Source organism: Hyperolius riggenbachi, chromosome 3 (genome assembly GCF_040937935.1).
Source record: "Hyperolius riggenbachi isolate aHypRig1 chromosome 3, aHypRig1.pri, whole genome shotgun sequence".
NCBI lineage: Eukaryota > Metazoa > Chordata > Amphibia > Anura > Hyperoliidae > Hyperolius > Hyperolius riggenbachi.
In genome coordinates, this window is record NC_090648.1 from 81,260,684 (window position 1) to 81,284,852 (window position 24,169).

Consider the following 24,169-nt stretch of genomic DNA (forward strand, 5'->3'; position numbering starts at 1 on the left):
TGATCAACTGTACCAGGTTTGAGGCTTGGGCCATTAACAGTGCAAGAATGGCAGCAATGAAATATTCCCCTGAAAAATCAATAGGTAATTTTTTATTGCCTTTTGTAGGCTCTACCCACTTTTCTGAATATTAACCCCAGTCACTCAGTAACCAACTGTGCAAAGTTTGAGAACCCTACCATTAACAGTGTAAGAATGGCTGCTGTTTACATTTTCCCAGTAAAATGTGTATTTGTCTCCGCCCACTTATGACCCGGCGTTGCCCGCTTATGTATTTGGCTGGTGTTGGCTGTGCCCACTTTTCTAACCCTCACACACAATGAATCAATTACTCAATTACCAAGTTTCTGAGCTTTGCAGTGTTTGGCATCAATAATTTGCATTGGAATGAAAGAAATCTAATTGGCTGTTTGTGGCTCCACCCCCTTTCTGAAATTGAACCCTAGTCACCCAATGATCAACTGTACCAGGTTTGAGGCTTGTGCCATTAACAGTGCAAGAATGGCAGCAATGTAAATATTCCCCTTGAAAATCAATAGGTTAATTTTGATTGGTTTTTCTAGACTCCACCCACCTTTCTGAATATTAATCCCAGTCACCCAGCGACCAACTGTGCAAAGTTTGAGAACCCTACCATTAACAGTGTAAGAATGGCTGCAGTTTACATTTTCCAGAGAAATTTGTATTTGTCTCCGCCCCCTTTTTGGTTATGGGAATAAAAAGTATCCTATACTTTATTCCAGGTAATGTACTATGTGTGTGCCAAATTTCATTCAAATCCGTTCAGCCATTTTTGCGTGATCGAGTAACAAACATCCAAACATCCGAACTTTCCCATTTATTATATTAGTAGGATAGAAAGAACTCCCAGCATTCAACTCTTTGGCACTAAGGCCAGTGCTCCTAAAGTATGTGATAACTACAAACCATAACAGCAGAAAAAGTTTTGCAAGTTTTGAATGCAGGATTAGCATCTTTATCACTTAATACACTCAGACCAGTTACTGTTGAAATTTGATTTTTATGAGGACAATAACGCTTTAAATATAAATTACAACTGTGGGATATCTTAAAAAGTCATTTTTAGGAGAAGGAGGATAGATACAATTGTTTATCTCATCAATCAATTTTGACCTCGGATGTCCTGTAACTTTTTTTTTATTGATACATAATCTTCTATACATGCTTAAATATATAAAATGCTGCTTAAAAGAATTCACAACAATTACAGCACCCTGATACTGCGCTCATATGCTGAGTCAGGTGTTAAGTGGGTCACCTTTAAAATTTTATAAAAGATAATGAATCAAACATTCATCAAACATTCATATTACAGGTACTAAATTCTAAATAAAACACATTGGCAGGTAGTAACCACATGTATAGTGTCCTTGCTCATATAATGGTTATCATGTGGGAGCGCTCTTCCTAGATGCGTGCAGCCATCAAAATAGAGTTCTTCAGTGAAATGGTTAAGTGCTCTTCTCTGCCTGTTCCTTCTTAAACACAGCGAATATGTCATATAATGAAAAAGCCCCCCCTTCGGGGAAAGACTCACCAGACTTCTAGGCCTCCAAGGCCAATGCTCGCATTCGGGGTATTGGCCACCCCGCAGCCTCTCTGGCAGTCCTCTCTCGGCTATTCCCAGTCTGTGTAATCAAAGAAACGAATTCCACATCGCGTAAAAGCGTACCAGTTTATTTAAAAAAAAGGGTAAAAACAGATCAGTGGTGTGTAACCACTCATTGGGTCAAAAAACTTCATCAAGAAAATGAAACACAGCCAGCCCCTTGTTTGACAAGCTACCTGATTCCAGGTACAGGGGTATGCAGAGATGAGATGCACTAAGCTTGTGACAAGGCGCACGCCTCTGTCATCTAGCGTCCCTCTCCGCAATATCTTACTGGCTAGTGCTCTAAAAGATACCGAGCCTACTGCACACAGACAATCCCGCCGCGTCCAGCGAGCGTCGCGCGCTATGACGTCACTCCGTGGCTCCGCCCAACGTTTCTTGCCCTAGCAACTCCTCAGGGGCTGAGAGTGCATCTCATCTCTGCATACCCCTGTACCTGGAATCAGGTAGCTTGTCAAACAAGGGGCTGGCTGTGTTTCATTTTCTTGATGAAGTTTTTTGACCCAATGAGTGGTTACACACCACTGATCTGTTTTTAACCATTTTTTAAATAAACTGGTACGCTTTTACGCGATGTGGAATTCGTTTCTTTGATTACACAGACTGGGAATACCCGAGAGAGGACTGCCAGAGAGGCTGCGGGGTGGCCAATACCCTGAATGCGAGCATTGGCCTTGGAGGCCTAGAAGTCTGGTGAGTCTTTCCCTGAAGGGGGGGCTTTTTCATTATATGACATATTCGCTGTGTTTAAGAAGGAACAGGCAGAGAAGAGCGCTTAACCATTTCACTGAAGAGCTGCTTAAAAGAACCCTACTGCATCTATTTGTTTCTGGCTGTTTTGTAATAACAAGTATAAATTGTTATCGCCAGTAAAGTTTTCCCATGAGTGTGATATAAATCAACCTTAAAACCCTGCAAGAATGTGGGAATATTATTTCTCGCCGTTTATGAGTGTTCTATTCTTGTGGTTTATGATGACCTGATTTAAAGTTGATGTATGGAATACCCAGGGGCCAGGGGGGAAATTTGTCTGCAATAATAATTTATACTGTTACTGTAAAATAGGCAGGAACAAACAGATGTACAGGTTCTATTCTATTCAATAAATATATGCTATAACTGAACAGACTAAGAAACAAAAACATTTTTGCACATTAACCTTCCTGGCGGTAACACCGAACGTAGTTCGGGGTAAGCCGCTCAGGAGGTTTTCTCAGGCCCTACTGGGCCGATTTACTTAATTTTTTTTTTGCTGGACGCAGCTAGCACTTTGCTAGCTGCGCCAGCACACCGTTCGCCACCGCCCCGCGCCCGATCGCCGCTATTCGTCACGGCGCCCCCCCGACCCTGTGCGCTGCCTGGCCAATCAGTGCCAGGCAGCGCCAAGGGGTGGATCAGGACTCCCAATGACGTCACGACGTCAGGATTTCCTGATCAGAGATCACCGAAGGCGATCGAAGCGGGCGGGGGGATGCCGCTGAGCAGCGGCTATCATGTAGATTGCCCTGGGCTCGCTACATGATTTAAAAAAAAAAAAATACTGCTGCGCTGCCTCCTGGCGGAATTTTTTATACCGCCAGGAGGGTTAAGAGGGTTGCCGTAGGTAAGCCTCCCATGCCCCCACTTTTGGGGGCTTGTCTGCCCCCCCTCCCTTCGTGACGTTGCTCCCAGGACATGTATAACAGTGCAGCTGGGAGCAATTTGCAATAGGTAAGGTACCTATTCTTTGGTGGGCAATGTAGATGATCCCCCTTGGGCCTTGGCTAAATCTGGGGGTGGACTCTCTTAAAAAAAAGTAACATAGATAAGGTGAAAATAGAGGAAAACAGATGAAAAGGCTTTGTGCCCATGATTCACATTGAAATGGAAAATTAGAGCAAGGTCACTTTTTGTCACTTACATGACTTCCACCATCACTGCGTGGCCACGGAAGTCCAAAGGTAACGTGCTGTTAACTTTGCGGTGGCTTGGCAGCTGATCAGGCACTTCTGGTGCAAAGTGACACATTAAAGCACACCCAAGGTGAAAATAAACTAATGAAATAAACAATTGTATCACCCTTCTCCTAAAAAAATGACTTTTTAAGATATTTCACAGTTTTATTTTATACTAGCTGATGACCTGACCTGGTATGTATTTGGCTGGTGTCGGCTCCGCCCATTTTTTTTAACCCTAACACACAATTACTCACTGACCAAGTTTGTGAGCTTTGGCATAAATAGCTTGTATATTCCCATAGAAATGAAAAAAATAAGATTGGCGGTCTGTGACTCCACCCCTCTCCAGCATTTGGATCCCAGTCAACCAATGACCAATTGTAGCAGGTTTGAGGCATCTCATATTAACAGTGTAAAAGTGGCAGCAATTTAAATATTCCCTTTGAAAATCAACAGGTGAATTTTGATTTGGCTATTATAGGCTCCACCCACTTACCTGAATATTAATCTCAGTCACCCAGTGACCATCTGCGCAAAGTTTAAGAACCCTGCCATTAACAGTGTAAGAAGGCCTGCAGTTTATATTTTCCCTGTAAAATTTGTTTTTGGCTCTACCCACTTTTTGTAACCTGGACACACAGTCACTCAATGACCAAGTTTGTGAGCTTTTAGGTTCGTGGCATCAAAGTTATGTGAATGGAAGCAGTTTATCCAGCAAAGAAATCTGATTGGCTGTTTGTGGCTCCGCCCCATTTTCTGAATTTGAACCCCAGTGACCCAATGACCGACTGTACCAGGTTTGAGGCTTGTGCCATTAACAGTGCAAAAATGGCAGCAATTTTAATATTCCCCTTGAAAATCAATAGGTGAATATTGACTGGCTTTTTTAGGCTCCACCCACTTTTTTGAATATGAATCCCAGTAACCAGCTGTGCAAAGTTTCAGAACCCTGCCATTAACTGTGAAGAAGGGCTGCAGTTTACATTTTCACAGGGAAATCTGTTTTTAACTCCACTTTACACTTTTTGTAACCTTGACACACAGTCACTCAATGACCAAGTTTGTGAGAATTCAGGTTCCTGGCATGAAAATTGTGTGAATGGAAGCAGTTTATCCAGCAAAGAAATCTGAGTGAATTTGAACCCCAGTCACTTAATGACCGACTGTAGCAGGTTTGAGGCCTTTTCCATTAACAGTGTAAGGATGGCAGAAGTTTCAATATTCCCCTTGAAAATCAATAAGTTAATTTTGATTGGCTGTTGAAGGTTTCACCTACTTTTCTGAATATTAATCCCAGTCACCCAGCGACCAACTGTGCAAAGTTTGAGAACCCTACCATTAACAGTGTAAGAATGGCTGCAGTTTACATTTTCCCAGTGAAATTTGTTTTTGGCTCTGCCCACTTTTTGTAACCTTGACACACAGTCACTCAATGACCAAGTTTGAGAGCTTTTAGATTCCTCCTCCACAGTCAAGCCAGCACCATCCGTAGTAAATAGCTCTTTATTGTTAAAGTAGCATGACAGACATGTTCACAGCTTTTAGATTCCTGGCATCAAAAATGTGTGAATGGAAGCAGTTTATCCAGCAAGGAAATCTGATTGGCTGTTTGTGGCCCCGCCCTTCAGTTAATTTGCCCCTTAGTCACCCAATGACTGACTGGTGCAAGCTTGAAGCCTCTTCCATAAACAGTGTAAAAATGGCAGCAGTGTAAATATTTCCCTTAAAATTCAATAGGTGAATATTGATTGGATGTTGTAGGCTCCACCCACTTTCTTGAATCTTAATCTCAGTCACCCAGTGAGCAAGTGTGGCAAGTTTGAAAACCCTGATATTAACACTGTAAGAATGGCTGCAGTTTACATTTTCCCATTAAAAATGAATGGCTGAAATTTGATTGGCTGCTTTATGCTCCGCCCACTTTTCCTGGATGTGTAACCTCTTTCACCAAGTGACCAACTGTGCCAAGTGTGGGGTCTCTGGCTTGATTACTGTGAGAATGGCAGCCTTTTACATTTTTTCCATTGACATGAATGGGTGAAATCTGATTTGCTGTTTGTAACTCCGCCCAGGTGTGCAGGGGGGGGGGGGGGGGGGGGGGCGCTGGACTCCCAGAACATATAATCCCAGGTAGTAAGGGATCTGTATACCAAGTTTCGTTTAAATCGGTCAAGCCGTTTTTGAGTGATCGCGGCACATACACACACACACACACACCTACATACATACACACATACATCCGATTATATATATATATATATATATAGATTTAAATCTACTCTTTAAGTTTTTACTGTTTTGTTGTTTTTGCTCAATAACAGTCATTGCAGTATGCCAGAGCTAAAATCTATGAACTATAGATCCTTTTTATCTCTTCCCTGCTCTCAGAAGCCATTTTCTGCTAGGAAAGTGATTTATAGTTGTAACTTCTTATCAGTGAGGGTCACACTGTATTCTGACCCAGCCCTGACTCAGACAGGAACTGCCACTTACATACCTGATGTTTAACTCTTTCAGGCAGAGAAAGAAAAAAAGGAGCACAAATTTAAAATTGCAAAATGTGGAAAATGATGTTTTTTTGCATTATCCTCTGCGCCTGCATACAGCAAAAGAAAAATGTTTCCCTCTATATGAAAATAAGATACCATCTGTAATGATCAAGAGTCTCCATTTTTCTCATGTATAGTATGTTCACCATGTTATGCTGTGAAGGTGACATCCTTTACCAATCCAGCAGCCAGACACTGAACTCCTGGCCTGTTACAGATCTAATTAGTGGGGCTTGAATATGTTGCTTTTCTTTTCCAGGGCTGTTTGGCAGAGCAGGGCAAAATATTTTAAGTTTGGTAAGTCCCGAACTCGTACATCATTGAACTCAAAGGGGGAAACTGGTCATTTCTAGGCAGTAAATACAGCGTGGGAAAATGATATGGGAAGTGTATAGAATGTCTCCTGTACACATTTTCCCTTCATTCCCAGTACCAATACATTCCTTAGACATTCTATACACTGTAACATGCAGCTTTGGAGAATAATGTAAAAAAATATTTTTGCTAAATGTTATCACCAGTGATGTAATCAGCTAATTACGATTACGTAATATTACGCATCCATTTTTGCAATTACTACTATACTTAATTACAAATTTGTAATCCAATTGACTTTGTTTAATCATCCATAATTAGGGATGAATTTACTCTTAATTTATGCGTAATTACGTGCCGACTTTGGCGGTGAATTGCTACATATGTTAAAGGGAACCTTAAAGGGGCACTATGGCGAAAAATTGTAAAATGTAAAATATGTGCAAACATAGACAAATAATAAGTATGTTTTTTCCAGAGTTAGGCTTCTTGCACACCAAGACGTTGCGTTAGGTGCCACGTTAAGGTCGCATAACGTGCACTTAACACAACGTATGGTGCTGCAAGAGCCGACGGTAGAGTGAGCCGCGTTAGGCGGCTCGATTCCTATAATGTCTCCCAGAGTGGCGCTGATTGGCCAGCGGGACCACGTGATGCGGAGCGAGACACTCCGCATCACGTGGTCCCGCCGGCCAATCAGCGCCCGCCAGTGCAGTGAATATTAAGTAGCCATGTGCGCGGCTACTGTAGCTGGCTCTCCCCGCCTCCTCTCCGCCCCCCACTGCGCATGTGCAAACAGTCTAACGCGGCTATAGCCGCTCCAACGCCGTAGCATGCTGCACTTTGCAGAGAACGTGCAGCATTACATGTAACGCAACGTGGGCTGTGTGAACAGCCCACTTGTGTTACATTGCTGTGCGTTGGGGGAGCGTTACAGGCGCACTAACATGCGCCTGTAACGTCTTGGTGTGTAAGCAGCCTAAAATGATACTTTTCTCCTATGTTGCTGTCACTTACAGAAGGCAGTAGAAATCTGACAGAAGTGACAGGTTTTGGACTAGGCCACCTCTTCATGGGGGATTCTCAGGGATTTATTTATTTTCAAAAGCACTTAGTGAATGGCAGTTGCTCTGTCAACTGCCAAAACACTGTGCAGCGAGCAGGGAAGCTGGCCAGCTTCATTGTTCATAAAAGCCTTGCTGAGAATCCCCTATGAAGAGATGGACTAGTCCAAAACCTGTCAGTAATGTCAGATTTCTAATACCTACTGTAAGTGACAGCAACATAGGAAAAAAGTAATTTATGGCTCATTTTACTTTGGAAAAAAAGTACTTCTTATTTGTCTATGTTTGCACATATTTAAATTTTTTCCCCATAGTTCCCCTGAGAGGGATATTTAACCTATTTTGGTTCCTGGATGTAGAAACTACGTCCAGGAACAATGCGCGCTACCGCGGCCGATCGCGCACGTGCACGCGCACTCTCGGCCGCGGATTCGGTAGCCACGGAATCAATGTACTATGGTGCCCGATCACTGATTCCTCTCCCCCGCTGAAAAAGCGACAGCTTCTCTCGGAAGCTGTGCTTTTTCTGGCTGTTCCCTCCCCGATGCGTCACTCTAAGCGTGTGTTACGCTTAGAGTGACGTCATGTAAACAAACTCATGGCCGCCATCATGTGGCCAAAAAGTAATACTACAACTGAAAGTAAAAATAAATAAAAATTAACACACATTTACATTATAAATCTATTGTTTACCTCCCACCCTCCCAAAACTACCCAAATAAAATGTTTACTATAAAAAAAAACATTACAATAAAAAAAAAACATGTAAATATTTACCTAAGGGTCTAAACTTTTTAAATATCAATGTAAAGATGAAATATTTCTATATTTTTTTTATTTTAAACTTGTAAATAGTGATAGATGCAAAATGGAAAAAATGCACCTTTATTTACAAATAAAATATTGTCGCCATACATTGTGATAGGGACATAATTTTAAACGGTGTAATAACAGGGACAAATGGGCAAATACAATACGTGAGTTTTAATTATGGAGGCATGTATTATTTTAAAACTATAATGGCTGAAAACTGAGAAATAATGAATTTTTCCATTTTTTTCTTATTCTTCCTGTTAAAATGCATTTACAGTAAAGTGGCTCTTAGCAAAATGTACCCCCCAAAGAAAGCCTAATTGGTGGCGGAAAAAACAAGATATAGATCAGTTCATTGTGATAAGTAGTGATAAAGTTATAGGCTAATGAATGGGAAGTGAACATTTCTCACGTGAAAACGACAGAACGAGAATGGGTTAAACAATACCAGTTGCATGGCAGTCCTGCAGATTTCTTTGTGGCAGTAGTGTCATAACCTCCCTGGCGGTATGCAGTTTCAGATGCTGCGTCCGCGGGAGGATTTTTTAAAATAAAATTTGATTTAAATGTTTAAGCTCGCACTTCGTTAGCTAAATAGGCCCCCCAAGTCCTCCGGCACCCCTCTGATCCCCCCGATCGCCGCCGGAATTATTTACCCGTCCGCAATCCCGCGAGAGCCTCAGATTCACTGTTTAGCTTCAGTCATCGCTATGGCGACGATCGGACATGACGTCATGCGCAGTCCCAATCTTCCCCATAGCGGAGCCTGAAGCTGATTGGGAGGCTGCGCCATCGCGGGATCCTTGGGGGGTACGTATAATTGTGCGGGGGATCGGGGGGAGAGCGGAGGAACGTGGGGGGAATATTTAGCTAGCGAAGTGCTAGCTTAAACATTTAAAACAATTTTTATTTAAAAAAATCCTCAGGGGTCCATGCGATCCTCCAGGTCGGGCTTACGCCAGGGAGGTTAATAACACACCTGAAACAAGCATGCAGCTAATCCAGTCTGACTTCAGTCAGAGCGCCTGATCTGCATGCTTGTTGAGGGGCTGTGGCTAAAAGAATAAGGCCCCGTTCACATTTGAGCGTTTTGCTAGCGATTTTGGCAAAGTGCTCAAGTGCTAGCGCTTTTTAAAGCGCTAGTGCAATAAAACCTATGGGCCTATTCTCACTTGAGCGATTTGCGTTAATCGTCGGCGATTAACGCAAATCACCAAACACAAATTTGTATCCTGCACCATTTTCAGGCAATTTCCTGGCGATTGCGTTTAGTGCTTTAGAAGCGCTCATGCGATCATGGAAAATCGCCCCAAGTGTGAATGGCGATTTTTTGCGCTACTCGACAAAAGTTGCCAGAGCAAAGCGCTAGCAAAGGCGCTAGCATTTAGCGATTTGCAAGTGTGAATGGGCCCTTAAGAGACACAGGATCAGCAGGAGAATCAGGCAACTGGTATTATTTTAAAAGGGAAAATCCATATCCTTCTCAGTTTAGGTTCCCTTTAAAGAGACACTTAAGCCAGAAAAAAAAATTAGTTTTACTCACCTGGGGCTTCTACCAGCCCCCTGCAGCCATCCTGTGCCCTCGCAGCCACTCACTAATCCTCTGGTCCCCCGCTGCTTCGTTTTTTGCCGACAGGCCCGTCAGGACTGGCAACGCGTAGCTTTTTCCGCATTCCCGACTGTAATTAGCGCTATTGCGGGCCGCAACGCGTACAAAAATACGCTTTGCCGCATTACGCACGCATAGATATGAGGCAACACGTACTTTTGTACGCGTTGCGGCCCGCAATAGCGCTAGTTACAGTCGGGAATGCTGAAAAAGCTACGCGTGGCCAGTCCTGACGGGCCTGTCGGCAAAAACAAAACTAGCTGGCAGCGGGGGACCAGAAGATTAGTGAGTGGCTGCGAGGGCACAGGACTGCTGCAGGGGACTGGTAGAAGCACCAGGTGAGTAAAACTCATTTTTTTTTCTGGCTTAAGGTTCACTTTAAAGAGGAACTGTAACGACAAAACGGCCCCTGGGGGGTACTCACCTCGGGTGGGGGAAGCCTCAGGATCCTAATGAGGCTTCCCACGCCGTCCTGCGTCCCTCGGGGGTCTCGCTGTAGCCCTCCGTACAGCTGTGACGCAATATTTACCTTCCTGGCTCCTGCGCAGGCGCTCTGATGCCTCTCGGCGCCGAAGTAGGCGGAAATACCCGATCACCGTCGGGTCTGCTCTACTGCGCAGGCGCAAGTTTCCGGCGCCTGCGCAGTAGAGCGGACCCGACGGAGATCGGGTATTTCCGTCTATTTCCGTGCAGAAAGTCGCCACAGCGCCCCCGCTGGAGCCAGCAAAGGTAAATATTGAACTGACAGTCGGCACAGTCGCCGGCTGTTCGGAGGGCTGCGGCGAGACCCCCGTGGGACAGAGGACGGCGTGGGAAGCCTCATTAGGATCCGGAGGCTTCCCCCACCCGAGGTGAGTACCCCCCAGGGGATCTTTTTAATGTTACAGAGTCTCTTTAAGGAAAATAGTGTTAACAAGTTAAAAATAATAATTTTTAAAAAATATCTTGTAGTTCTTGAGAAAATCGATTTCAAAATTGCAAAGAAAAATGGTTTTTAAACTCAGAAAAATGACAGTTTAAAAAACATTTTTCTTTGTATTTTCAAAATCAATTTTTCAAAAAACCACAAGGTCTTTTTTTTTTTACCTTGTACCAACTAATTTCCTTAACATATGTAGCAATTTTGGTAGCAATAACATGTATGGGGGCTTTGCTATTTACCGATAAAGTCGACATGCAAATTACATGTAAATTACGTAATTATGAATGCTTACAATTACATACAAAATTAATTACGCTTTTCCCCCCCAAAAAAATGTGTAATCAAAAATTACGATGCATAATTACGCATAGGCATAATTTCTGCTCATCAGTAGTTATCACTGTTACAGAATCATCAGGGCTTATTTCTTGGACGCTGAACAGCAACACAATATACCTTAGCAGTGCATCCTTTGCTCTGTATGCCATTTTTAAATACCTTTCTTTGTGCATAACATGAGTAGCATTACTTCACACCCTCACATCCTCATTCCTCACCCTGCCCATCACTGTGCTGCTGATATATGTCTTCACCCCATACTCAGCGCTTGCTATGTTGTACTCAGGGCCGGTGCTACCATTGTGGCAATCTAGGCAATTGCCCAGGGGCCACCGATCACTGTGCCCCTCCCCCCTCCCCAAATTGCACCCCTCACCTGTAAAGTGTTTGGCAATATCGCATCTCAGCTGAGAAGATGCTCCCCTGCGAGGATGAAGATGAGCCGTGCAAACAAATAGAGCAGTACAGCAGCCAGGACAGATGGGTTGCTATGCTGCCCAAAAAAAGTTGGCGGAGATCTGGGGGACAGTGCAGCCGGTTTTGGGGGTGAATTTGCTGGTGTGGGTGTCAGGGGACCTCAGGTTACTTTTTGCCCAGGGCCCCCACTGTAAAGAGAACTGGCCCTGGCTGTACTGCAATCTATTACAAAGCGTAATCGTGAAGATGTACAAGTGACTTGCAGCACTGGCTGCATTACAGTCTCTGCCAACTGACACACACCTTGCCTGCAGAAAGTTCTAGTTATCTAAGTACTCTAAGCTCCACAGCCCCCGCAGCAGCAAAAATCACTCCTCCAACCCTGATCAGAAAAGTCCTAGCTCACTTTGTTCTCAGCATAAAAGCAACCCTATCTCACTAGCTGCTAGCTCCAGTTCCATCAGAATGGATGCTGAGGTCACATCTCCCTGGGTGTGACTAAACATCAGGTGATCAAGGCATCCAATAGCGCCTCTACCACAACCAAGACAGTCTTCTCCAATCACTGATTGGTGGTTTAAGGCATTATGGAGAAGCCTTCTGAGTTACTTACATTTTTACCAACTATCGGAGTCATTCAGTTGTAACAAAACCATCCTGAATGACTGAAATACGGGAAGAATTTAACTTGTTCTGAACAGCCACACTAGATATACAGGTAATATACTAGCTGACAGTTTAGGAAGCACAATGCCCGAATGTTTTCTTTTTATGTTCAAGGAGCTTGACACCAATAGAGCAGACCAGCAGACAGTATCCGGTGAACTTCTGCCGTTCGCGTTCTCCGTTTGGTGTGTTCGACTCACCTATGTACAGTATTATTGAGCTAACCTTTGACCCCTTACCTCACAGTTAGCAGACACATGGCAGCCAAACAGCTAGCACCCCTTCCTGGACCCCCCCCCCCCCCCTTATCAAAAAGCAGTTGCAGTGGCCATATTGGATTAATTCTCTGCTGGCTGCTGTTAGGGCTGGTGCACACCAAAAACCGCAAGCAGATCCGCAAAACGCTAGCAGATTTTGAAACGCTTTTTTTTATTTTTCTATGGCGTTTTGCTAGCGTTTTGCGGATTGCTGCTGCGGTTTTCAGTATAGTAGATTTCATATATTGTTACAGTAAAGCTGTTACTGAACAGCTTCTGTAACAAAAACGCCTGCAAAACCGCTCTGAAGTGCCGTTTTTCAGAGCGGTTTGCGTTTTTCCTATACTTAACATTGAGGCAGAAACGCATCCGAAATCCAAAAAATGCCTCACCCAGGCATTTTTCGTTTCCCGCAAAACGCCTCCCGCTCTGGTGTGCACCACCCCATTGAGATACATTGACCAAGCAGATCCGCAGCCGCAAGCGGATCTGAAAACGCCCAAAAAGCCGCCCGGTGTGGCACCAGCCCTGAGTGAGAGCAGAGTCAGACTTGCTGCAGATAGGTAGGGAAAGCATTAGCTAGGCCTGTGTTCTTGTTCCACACTTGCTATGAAATCACCCCAAACAGCCCTTTTGAGGGTTAGCACATCGGTCTCCTGTGTTTTTTGTGTGTGTGTGACACTCCACAGCCACAGCCCACTGACACCCCAGAGCTGTGTGCACACTACTGCTGTTGTTGTTGCCTCATTAAGTTGCACGCACAGAACCACTCCTGTGCATTATTATTTCACTGTATTCTGATAGTACTATTGCATATCTCTGGGTGTGACACTCCACAGCCCACTGACACCCAGAGCTGTGCATAATGTGAATTTTGCCATTTAGGGATTAAAACCCGACTTTGCATCAACTCCGTAATTTTTGGTGCGATTTTTGGCATGGATCCCCCTTTTGCATGCCACAGTACAGATGTTAGACCCCTTAAAACAACTTTTCCATCACTTTTGTGGCCAGAAACAATCTTTGTAGGTTTTAAAATTTGCCTGCCCATTGAAATTTATGGGGGTTCGCCGAATTTGCACGTTTACGAACATTTATGGACGTTCGAGTCCGCTGTTCGCGAACAGAATATTCTTTGCTTGCGACATCTCTATACACCAAATACACCATTTTAAAAGGACTCATGAGCCCTACATAATTAAATGTAGTTTAATTACCTGTGGCTTCTTCCAGCCCCCCAAAGTCATTTGGGTCCCTCGGCGCAGCTCCGATCCTCCCAAGGGGCCCTCTGGCAGCTTCTAAGGACTTCCGACCCCCAATGAGCCAGTGCCTTCTGCATGAGTACACGCCCAAGTCACCGGGAGCATACTGCGCTGACAAAGTGGTACTCAATTGACTTTTGGGGTTGGAAGAAGCCCCAGGTAATTAGAACTACATTTATTTTTCTGCCTTGTGAGTCCTTTAAGATATAGTCAAAAAATGAACTGACACAGCAGAGATAAAGGATCTAACAGAAAGTTCTATGTGCTGGGCTTGTCCCAAGCACAAAATAAGTGCACTGGTGAAAAAGGGGAAATTTGGGCACAGGGTGAAGACGAATGACTGACGCTCCAAGAACTACCTGTTCCTCTGCCTATTATTTAATATATTGCCCTACTAAAATCCTATTCCCCAAATTCCCTGCTGCATTTCATTACATAATCTATTGCCGGTGTCTGAAATAGACAGTTTTTAACATAATTTGGACGGCTATTGCTGGTGCTCAAATTACACAGTGAGCACCACTATAGCCGTAATTCCCATTGCGGCCCATGGCGGTTCCCAAGTCTTCCGCCTTGAGGCGCCTAAATTGATAATTTTACAAAATAAGCCCCTTGAGAAGGTTGCAGCCTATTGCTACAGCAGCCTATTTTAAAGGCATTATAAGCTTATACAGCACATAGATTAAAACATGCTCTGCAACTGTAGCTGGAGTTAAAGAGAAACTCCGACCAAGAATTGAAACTTTATCCCAATCAGTAGCTGATACCCCCTTTTACATGAGAAATCTATTCTTTTTCACAAACAGACCATCAGGGGGCGCTGTATGACTGATATTGTGGTGAAACCCCTCCCACAAGAAACTCTGAGTACCGTGGTACTCCTGGCAGTTTCCTGTCTGTGAACCTTGTTACATTATGGGAAATAGCTGTTTACAGCTATTTCCAACTGCCAAAAAAGCAAGCAGCAGCTACATCACCTTCCAGCAGTAAAAATGTCACCATATAATAAATGTCAGAATGTAAATCAGGGATTTAAAAGATTTTACAATGGGTAAACACTAACTAAATAATTTATACATAATTATTGTAAAAATGAAGCACTTTTTTATTACATTATTTTCACTGGAGTTCTTCTGCATGCGCGCTCCGGGCCGCGAATCGTTAGCCCAGGCATCAATGAATCCGGCCATGGTGCCCGATCACTGATTCCTCTCCCCCGCAGAAAAAGCGCCAGCTTCTCTCGGAAGCCTTGCTTTTTCAGCCTCTTTCGCCCCCCCCCCCCCCCCCCCCCTTACGTCCCTCTAAGCGTACATATTACGCTTAGAGTGACGTCATGTAAACAAACCTAAGGTTGCCATCTTGTGGCCAAAAAGTAAAACTAGATCTACATTAAAAAAAAAAAAATACATATATTTACATTAAAAAAATTTACTATTTATATCCCACCCTTCCAAAAATACCCAAATAAAATGTTTAATAAAAAAACAAACCATTACAATTAAAAAAAAACATAAATATTTACCTAAGTGTCTAAACTTTTTAAATATCTATATTTCTATTTTTTTTTAATTTTTATTATAAGCTTGTAAATAGTGATGGATGCAAAACAGAAAAAAATGCACTTTTATTTTCCAAATAAAATATTGTCGCCATACATTGTGATAGGGACATAATTTAAATGGTATAATAACCGGGACAAATGGGCAAATACAATACGTGGGTTTTAATTATGGAGGCATGTATTATTTTAAAACTATAATGGCCGAAAACTGAGAAATAATGAACTTTTTCCGTTTTTTTCTTATTCTTACTGTTAAAATGCATTTACAGTATGGTAGCTCTTAGCAAAATGTACCACCCAAAGAAAGCCTAATTGGTAGCGGGAAAAAAAACAAGATATAGATCAGTTCATTGTGATAAGTAGTGATAAAGTTATAGGCTAATGAATGGAAGGTGAACATTGCTCGGATGCATAAACTGAAAAAGACTGAGGGCTGAAGTGGTTAAAGAGGAACTGCAGTGAAAATAACGTAATGAAAGAAAGGGCTTAATTTTTTTACAATAATTATGTATAAATGATTTAGTCAGTGATTGCCCATTGTAAAATATTTCCTCTCCCTGATTTACATTCTGAAATGTATCACATGGCGACACCTTTCTGCTGGCAGGTGATGCCTGTTGACGGAGATGCTACTTTTTTAGCAGTTGGGAACAGCTGTTATTTCCCACAATGCAACAAAGCTCCCACAGTGTGATGTCTGTTCCTAGGTGCTGACATCACACTATGGGAGGGGATTCACCACAAAATTAGCCATACAGAGCCCACCGATGAGAGGTTTGAGAAAAGGTAAGGATTTCTCATGGGAAAGGGGGTATCGGCTACTGATTGGGATGAAGTTCAATCCTTGGTTACGGTTTCTCTTTAAGTGAAAAAACAAAACTAATAACAATACAAATGGTGCAAAAGAGAAAAATGAGATGTCAGATTGTACTGATGACTAGAACGACTATCGCTATAATCTCCCTGACCTTTCAATACCAAAAAGTATATAAAGGAAACAATCAAACCTTGGTTGTCTGAAATCGCAGACAGAAGACAAAAAGTGACACAATACAGGATGTTGTTTTTCTTCATTTCCACTGCGCAGAGAACGGCGTTCAGTAATCGTCCCAAGAGCTGTGAACCACAAGAAAAAGCATGTTAGTTCATTTCTGCAGGACTGGACACTGTCACTATTATGATAAAGAAACAGGGAGGGCACAGAGTCACATTAAATGAACCGTCGATGCTACAAACATATAAATGGAATGTTGCCCTTGTGACATCACTTCCTGCTATAGGAAGCCCAGGAATTTTCTTCTGTGCATCGCAATAGGAGGGGGCCCGGAGCTGTTAACTTTGAGACTTGAAACACTACTACTGTTAAAGTGGACCTGAACTTTTGCCCAGGACACAAGGAAAACAGAGAGAATGCACCCTGTGTGTTTTTAGAGAGAAGAGCTTTTCTCATCCACTCTCATCTTCGAATAATAGTGTAATTTGATCTCTCAGCTGTGTCTGCACAGAAATTTGGCAGTCCTTGGCAGACACAACTAATATGTAAACACAGGATGTTAACCCTTTACCTGCTTCCATGAAAGCAGGAAGTAAAAACAGCAGATTTATTGCAGGAGTTCTGTAAGCTGTGACAAAGAGATGTTTTCTTTAAAGGTTCTTATGCTGTTGCTTTTCTTTTAGAGCAGAGAGAAAGATCTGAGTTCAGGTCCACTTTAATGACCACCCCGGTCACAGTTAGCAGCCAGGATCATATCAGCCGTGATTTTGGGGTTGGTGTTGGTAGCTTGTCCAGATCTGATTCTTTGCATTTTAAATGTAGAATTTCTGTGTATTTTTATTAGATGTGGTAAATTTTAAAAATGAAGTTCTGAACAGTAATGAAATATTTGTATATCAATTTCAGCTTCTCCTTTTTTTAAGATACTGGCATGCCACCCCTCTTGTTCATGACTAGCCCATCCACCTGTGTTCATTGTTTGCTAAAGTGCTGATAGCATCTGCAAAGGGGTGATAAGACATCATGCAAAGTGACAATCTACAACAAGGATGGAGGAAAGAAATACTTCAGAAGCAGTTGGGAACATTTTAGAAGCACATTTTTAAACAAAGATTCAAACATAGTGTTGCTAGTTTACTGTAAAGCTCTGTACATGGACTTCATCACCATTGTTAAAAAACAAGGGCTGATTAGCATTGGGGAGTCGGGGGACGCAGAGAGGGGGCCGGTATCATTCATCCCTCTCTCTTCATGGGCCCTACTCCTGTGTCCTCTTGCAGAGTAGGCCACGGAAGTGAGGCTTTTGAGTGAATCTCACCTGATCCCAATGTGTCCATGCAATCCCGATGTGTCCATGCTCATCGGCAGATGGTCACTCATTCAACTTCCTGTTTCCTGCATGTTGTGTAATTACATGCATCATGCAGAGAGCCACCGGCTGCCGAGGAACATGTAGGCATCAGGATCAGGTGAGCTTCACTCGCAAGCTGCACAATAGCACACTACTCTGCAGGGGGACACAGGAGAGATTAGGAGGGATTATGTTGACCCCCCCCCCCCCCCCCCCGCCCATGGGGTACCACTGGACAAACCAGACAAGTTATATTGGGATGGGTGGTACCAGCAGGGATGTCACGTGGGGGATGTTACTAGCATAGCTCCCAACTGTCCCTCTTTTGAAGGGACAGTCCTTCTTTGGGAGCCCTGTCCCTCTTTCCTCCTTATTTGTCCCTCTTTCAGGACTTTGTCCCTCTTTCTATGTAAATATATATATTTCTACATATATATGTAGTTGATTGACTCTAAACTTTATTCCCATCCTTTAAATTGATATATTACTAATGTTGAAGAGACACTGAAGCGAAAAAAAAATATGATATAGTGAATTGGTTGTGTACTATGAATAATTACTAGAAGATTAGCAGCAAAGAAAATATTCTCATACTTTTATTTTCAGGTATATAGCGTTTTTTCTAACATTGCATCATTCTATAATATGTGCAGATTACACAACACTCAGCATTCAAATTGAGTCTTTCAGAGCACTCTGTGAAGTAATGACCTCTCCTCTGGCAGAGGAAAAGTAAACAGTTCACTTACAGTTGAGATAATAAAAGTCAGATAACAGCCCTCTCCACGACTAACTTAGTCGGAGAGCTTAATAGCTTTTTTGCATAGAGATAACAACTGGAGTTTCTCAACTCTTCCTGTACTGGAAACAATTAGACTGATGTATCTGATCTTAATGTTTTATTTCTTAGCTGTGCTACACATACAAATCCTAATATCATCATTTTTTTTCCGCTTCAGTGTCTCTTTAAAATGTTAATATGAAGGAAAACAAACAAGGATAAAAAGGACCAGTGTGTTTAAATTATAAAACAACACATTTTTCTTATGAAATCTTTATGGTATGCGTGACTAGGGGTGTGATGGGGGCGTGATCAGGGGTGTGGCAGGGGCGTGGCTTAAGTGTCCCTCTTTCTCATCTCAAAAAGTTGGGAGGTATGTTACTAGACCACCATGATACCACTAGTGCACCACCCCCTAACAATCCCCTGTTCATGTATGTAAATATTCAGCACCGGGTCTCAAATAACATACGTCTGAAACTGTCTTACATACATAAATTAGGCGCTCTGGGATTTCCGGTGAAATTGGCTTATAGTGCATGGGACCTCAAACGTGGCTATTCAGTAAGCTGGTAAATCAATCCTCTGAACTCCTTATCAAGAAAGCTCTCTCTGGTGCTGGAAACTCATGATACCTCCCAGAGCAATGGTGCCACCACCCCTATTTGGTGGAAAGACCTTTTGTGCAATATTCATTCAGCAATCCCGCGTACAGGTGTCCCCAGACATAAATGATGATGTTTTTAGTGATCTGTCGTGATGGATAAACAGGGGCTTTGCTAGGATCCTAAGAGATTCGAGGCACTTTTGGGCACTCCAGGCAGAAAATGGGTGTGGCCATGCACCAGAATGTGGGTGTGGTCATGGGTGGAGCAATATTGACATGAACTTAAAGTGGATCCGAGGTGAACTTTTACTCATTGCATAATTGTGTTCCTTTCCTATTGTTCATAGGGCATTCCTTAAGCCAAATACTTTTTTGTTTTTGTTTTAATACTCTAATTCCCTATAAACTAAATAAACCACGCCCACAGGTTTTCAGAGAGCCTTGGCAGTAGCAAGGGCTCATGGGAGCTCAATCTGGGCAGGAGGAGGTGTTACTAGCCATTGATTTCAGAGACAGAGGGGAGGAGGGAGGAGGAGGGGGGATTAGGTTTTTTACACACGCTGAGTGCTCAAGATGCAGATAAGCCTGCCTCTGTGTAATGTTTACAAACAACATGGCTGCTGTCATTGTATCACAGGAAGAAATAATCATATTCTATTAAAGCTGTTTGCAGCTAGATTTGCTGTGTATACTATCTAAATCTTAGATAAGATATATAGACAAGTTACTTATTATAGTTAATTTTTCATCTCGGATCCACTGGGAAGGCTAGGTAGGCCTGCCCAGCAACATTTTGGATGAAGCCCCCCCCCCCCCCCCCTCCATTAATACAAAAAATAAGGCAGCATATCACATAAATAGGCAGTGTCACTTAAACATAACTAGGCAGAGTTACCTGGCTTCTGTGCTGGCTGGTCTGGCTTTATGAAGGGTTGGGCTGGCCTGCTGCCAGGTTACCTGGCAGTTCTCCCATAGCAGTCCCTGACCTTCTAGTGTACCCCCTCCAATGCTCCCACGGGCCTTCCATTGAGGCATCACAACTCTCAGCATGCCCTCATAGAAGAACCTCAGCTCCTTGTATGCCCCCAGCATGGCACCACAGCACCCAGTATGCCCACATAGAGGCACCACAACACCCAGCATACCCCCGATTGATGCACCACAGCTCCCAGCATGCCTGTCATTGAGGCACCACAGCTGATTCTGCCTGGGGACATCAGGGCATTTGCCACTGATCATTGGAGCTAGCAATGCCCCTGTGGATAAATAATGAAGTCTGTTCTTCTACTGTAGTGGTCACAGCAGGATACCTCTCAGTCATTTTCCCACTTCTTTCCATAGAAGAGAGCAGGCTTCCAAGATGTATGCGTGCGTGTAAAAAAGTCGTTCCCAGAAACACCTTTTGTGGAACAATTCTTGCCCAAGTGTGTATGTAGCTTTTGAGATCACGCTGCCACCTTATGTTGCCTGCAGAACAATAGTAAAGCCAGGACAGTTGATTGTACTAACTTCCTTGACCTTCCCTTCTTATTATTTTATGACTTCCTTCACCTTCCTGTTCTTCAATTCCATTGTTTTGTGACGTCTCAAGTGCAACTACTTTATGCTATACTGTCCTTCATGGACTTCAAGTTTAGAAAACAAATATCAGAAACTTGGTTGGATCGTTATTGTTTGTTGCAGGCTATATGTGATGAATTTCCTGACCAATCCGCAGTTCCCGTAGCACATTGCAATAAGCAATGACTATTTTGTAAGTATAACACAGTCAACTTTAATGCCATTTTATGGTGACCTGCTCAAGAGGGCAAAATTTGGATAGTAGGAGGTGCCCAATTAAAAAATATAATTTAGAGGGTAAATGGATTTTATTTTTGGCTCGAAAAAATGATCAAATAAACTTGAATTATAATAAAATTTGATTAGATTTATTGTATTCAATCAGCACAGTGACATGACAACGCGTTTCTCGGCGTAAGCCGCTTTCTCAGGTCAAATACGTGCCGCGCAAAGCTATAGGTTCAAAAGCTCAAGAGGGCGTACTTCATAGAAGAGCAAAGACTTCTTGAGTGTTCTTGGGGCTACAATGATTTTTGGAGAAAAAGACTAGGAAAATGCCTCCTAAAAATGGATGAATAGACCAGAATCTCAAGATCATTCTTGCAGGGTAACTTTTCACACCTAGCAAAATTTTCACAAAATTGCCAGCTGATTTTGGGACAAAGTTCATATTTTATATTGAGGTCAATGGCGCTGACTTCTGAGGTTAAAAGAAAAACCCTCATATATGCTATAATTATTTGCTAGGTATGTTCGGGATCCTGGCAGGAGGTTTGAAGTTGTTTTTTTGCCAGGGCTCCTATTCCACAGTGTGAGGAAAGTGGCAAGGAGCAGCAGGTGTGGCAGTTGTCCCAGTGGGTCAGAGATGCTGCCACAAGATTAGCAGCGTCAGGGGAGCCTGGTATAGATGCGCTGGATGTTGTCTAGCACTAAAGAGCTGGCGAGTAGCGGGTCTGGCAGAGGGGCTATGGACGTCCGGAGATTGTTAAGCTGCCAGGCACTGTATTGATTGGACAGTGGAGTTATAAGGCCCAGGTGGGGATTGGCAGATGCTGGATAAGTGTGCTTTCTGGTTGTTTGAGAGTCAATGTTAAAAATAGGCCTATCTAATGCAGTACTATACCCCACTCTATATACATACCACAAACTCTGTATTAAATGTTAAACTACAGTAACTAAAAGCGTATTAACCTTGTAGGAGGCATGGAACCCAGTCTTTAAGCACAGCAGAGCCCACAATTTGTGCTGGTTGGTTGAGACTGCTGGTTAGTGGAGTTTTGGAAAACGGGGAGTCTGGGACTCTATTGTATTAGAATCATCAGTTACTCCAAAACCTGTGTACAGAGATTGCATTTGACACATAATGTATAACAATAGCAGATCTCTTTAGCAGGGATGCTCATCCAGATTCCGGATATCCAGGTTAGTGTTGGGCGAACAGTGTTCGCCACTGTTCGGGTTCTGCAGAACATCACCCTGTTCGGGTGATGTTCGAGTTCGGCCGAACACCTGGTGGTGTTCGGCCAAGCTGTTCGCGTTCGCCCGAACGGCTCAATTCCTGTCCGAACCTGGCCGAACAGGGCCCCTGTTCGGCCGAACAGGGCCCTGTTCGGCCGAATACGGCCCCCCTATGGGGTCGCAGTCATAAGGGGGGAGCATGCCCCGATCGCGGGGGGGGGGTCGGAAATTCCCCCCACCCCCTCCGCTAGCGCTCCCCCCTCTGCCCGCTTCCCCATACAAAAGTTTAAGGAAAGTACCGGTGGTAGTGGATGGCCTGGCAGTGGCACTGTGGAGTGAGGAGGAGGAGTCCGGAGAGTGACGCGTTGAGGGAGGCCGGGCAGCGGGCGTGAGGTCAGAGAAAGGGCGGAAGTACCACAAGGGTACTACCGCTGAACCGCCCGCTGCCCGGCCTCCCTCAACGCGTCACTCTCCGGACTCCTCCTCCTCACTCCACAGTGCCACTGCCAGGCCATCCACTACCACCGGTACTTTCCTTAAACTTTTGTATGGGGAAGCGGGCAGAGGGGGGAGCGCTAGCGGAGGGGGTGGGGGAATTTCCGACCCCCCCCCCCCCGCGATCGGGGCATGCTCCCCCCTTATGCCTGCGACCCCATAGGGCCCCCAAAAGCGGGATGTTCGGGGAGTTCGGGTTTCGGCCCGAACATGCCGAACATCGCGGTCATGTTCGGCGAACTTTCCCGAACCCGAACATCCAGGTGTTCGCCCAAAACTAATCCAGGTAACCCGACTATTTTTACGCTATCCGGCCGTATCCGGATTCCAGATAGTTGGGCCCAAATCCGGATAGCTATCTGCGGATAGTTTGACCCATGACCCGGATATCCGCTTATATCCGTGGATATCCGGATCCGAAATACTGTAACTAAGGTGATAACGTCCTGGAGCCAATCAGAGGGCTCCCAGCAGAAGCCCTAGCAACCAATCACAGAGGGGAACCCTGTCCAGCCCCTCCTGACCTCATTGAGCCAATCAGAGGCCTCCCAGCCTAAACCCTGGCACCCAATCACAGAAAGGAACACTGGCCAGCCCGCCCTTGTATAATAAGGAGGGCTGCCATGATGAGACAGATCGTTCTGGCTTGCTGAATGGTTCCTGAGAGACATGCTCCAGTGCTGGTGGCCTAGCAAGGGCTGCTTGTACACAGTTATAAACCTAAAGCTGTTCATTGATTAACCTCTTCACTACTCTATAGTTAAATAGTTAATTAGCGTGATTGATGTCTCATAGTGTGACAGTTAGAGTGTGTTAGTGTGCACTTGTGTCTTCTCCTCTGCTGTCTGACTGTCACTCGGCACTTGCCACGTGTCACTTGTCATGTGGCACTTGGCACGTGTCACTTGCCACTGTCACGTGGCAAGTGCCACGTGACGCGTGACACGTGCCAAGTGCCACGTGACACTTGGTAAGTGCCACGTGACAAGTGGCAAGTGACACGTGCCAAGTGCCATGACACTTGGCAAGTGCCAAGTCCGGCAGGCCCCTGGCACACGTTACACCTGCTGCTGCTGCATTGCCCTGCTCCTGCTACTTGTGCAGCTCCCACCGCCAGGCCAGGGTGCCACAGGCCACTGATACCACCTATATTTAACCCAAAACACAATTGTTGCATAATTTTTTGGAGGTGTCTTGGCTGAAAACTGTCAAGTCCCAGTTGTGCGGTTGGACTTTGGACACAATGCAGGCTGCACGACCGCCGTCTGGAACCTAGGCCTAATGTTAATTGACAGCCATTTTTTTGGGGGGAGGGGGGATTTGAAGTCCCCATATCATCAATTAGTGTTCCCCTTTGCAAAATAATGAGGATACATGCCACATTTACCTTAAAAACCCCTTTTAAAGCTATTTAAAGGGCACTTCCGTTTTTTCTATCCAGATATCCGAATAGGTCGGATATCTGCGGATAATGCGTTCGGATATCTGCGTTGACGCGGATATCTAAAAGGCCGGATTCGATATCCGAACCGGATCTGGATATCTAGGTATACGGATCAATTCGGATTTTAAAAAGCAC

General features: G+C 44.0%; 1 protein-coding gene across 3 annotated transcripts in view; it reads right to left on the reverse strand.

The window, feature by feature from the left end:
- LOC137561016 (cytokine receptor common subunit beta-like) overlaps positions 1-24,169 on the reverse strand; it is a 127,733-nt gene that overhangs the window by 65,953 nt on the left and 37,611 nt on the right. For all 3 annotated transcript variants that reach the window (XM_068272223.1, XM_068272225.1, XM_068272224.1), the window contains exon 2: positions 16,352-16,460. In XM_068272223.1, the coding sequence (XP_068128324.1) occupies positions 16,352-16,418 (67 nt within the window). In that variant the 5' untranslated portion in view covers positions 16,419-16,460. The remainder of the gene's footprint in view (positions 1-16,351; positions 16,461-24,169) is intronic.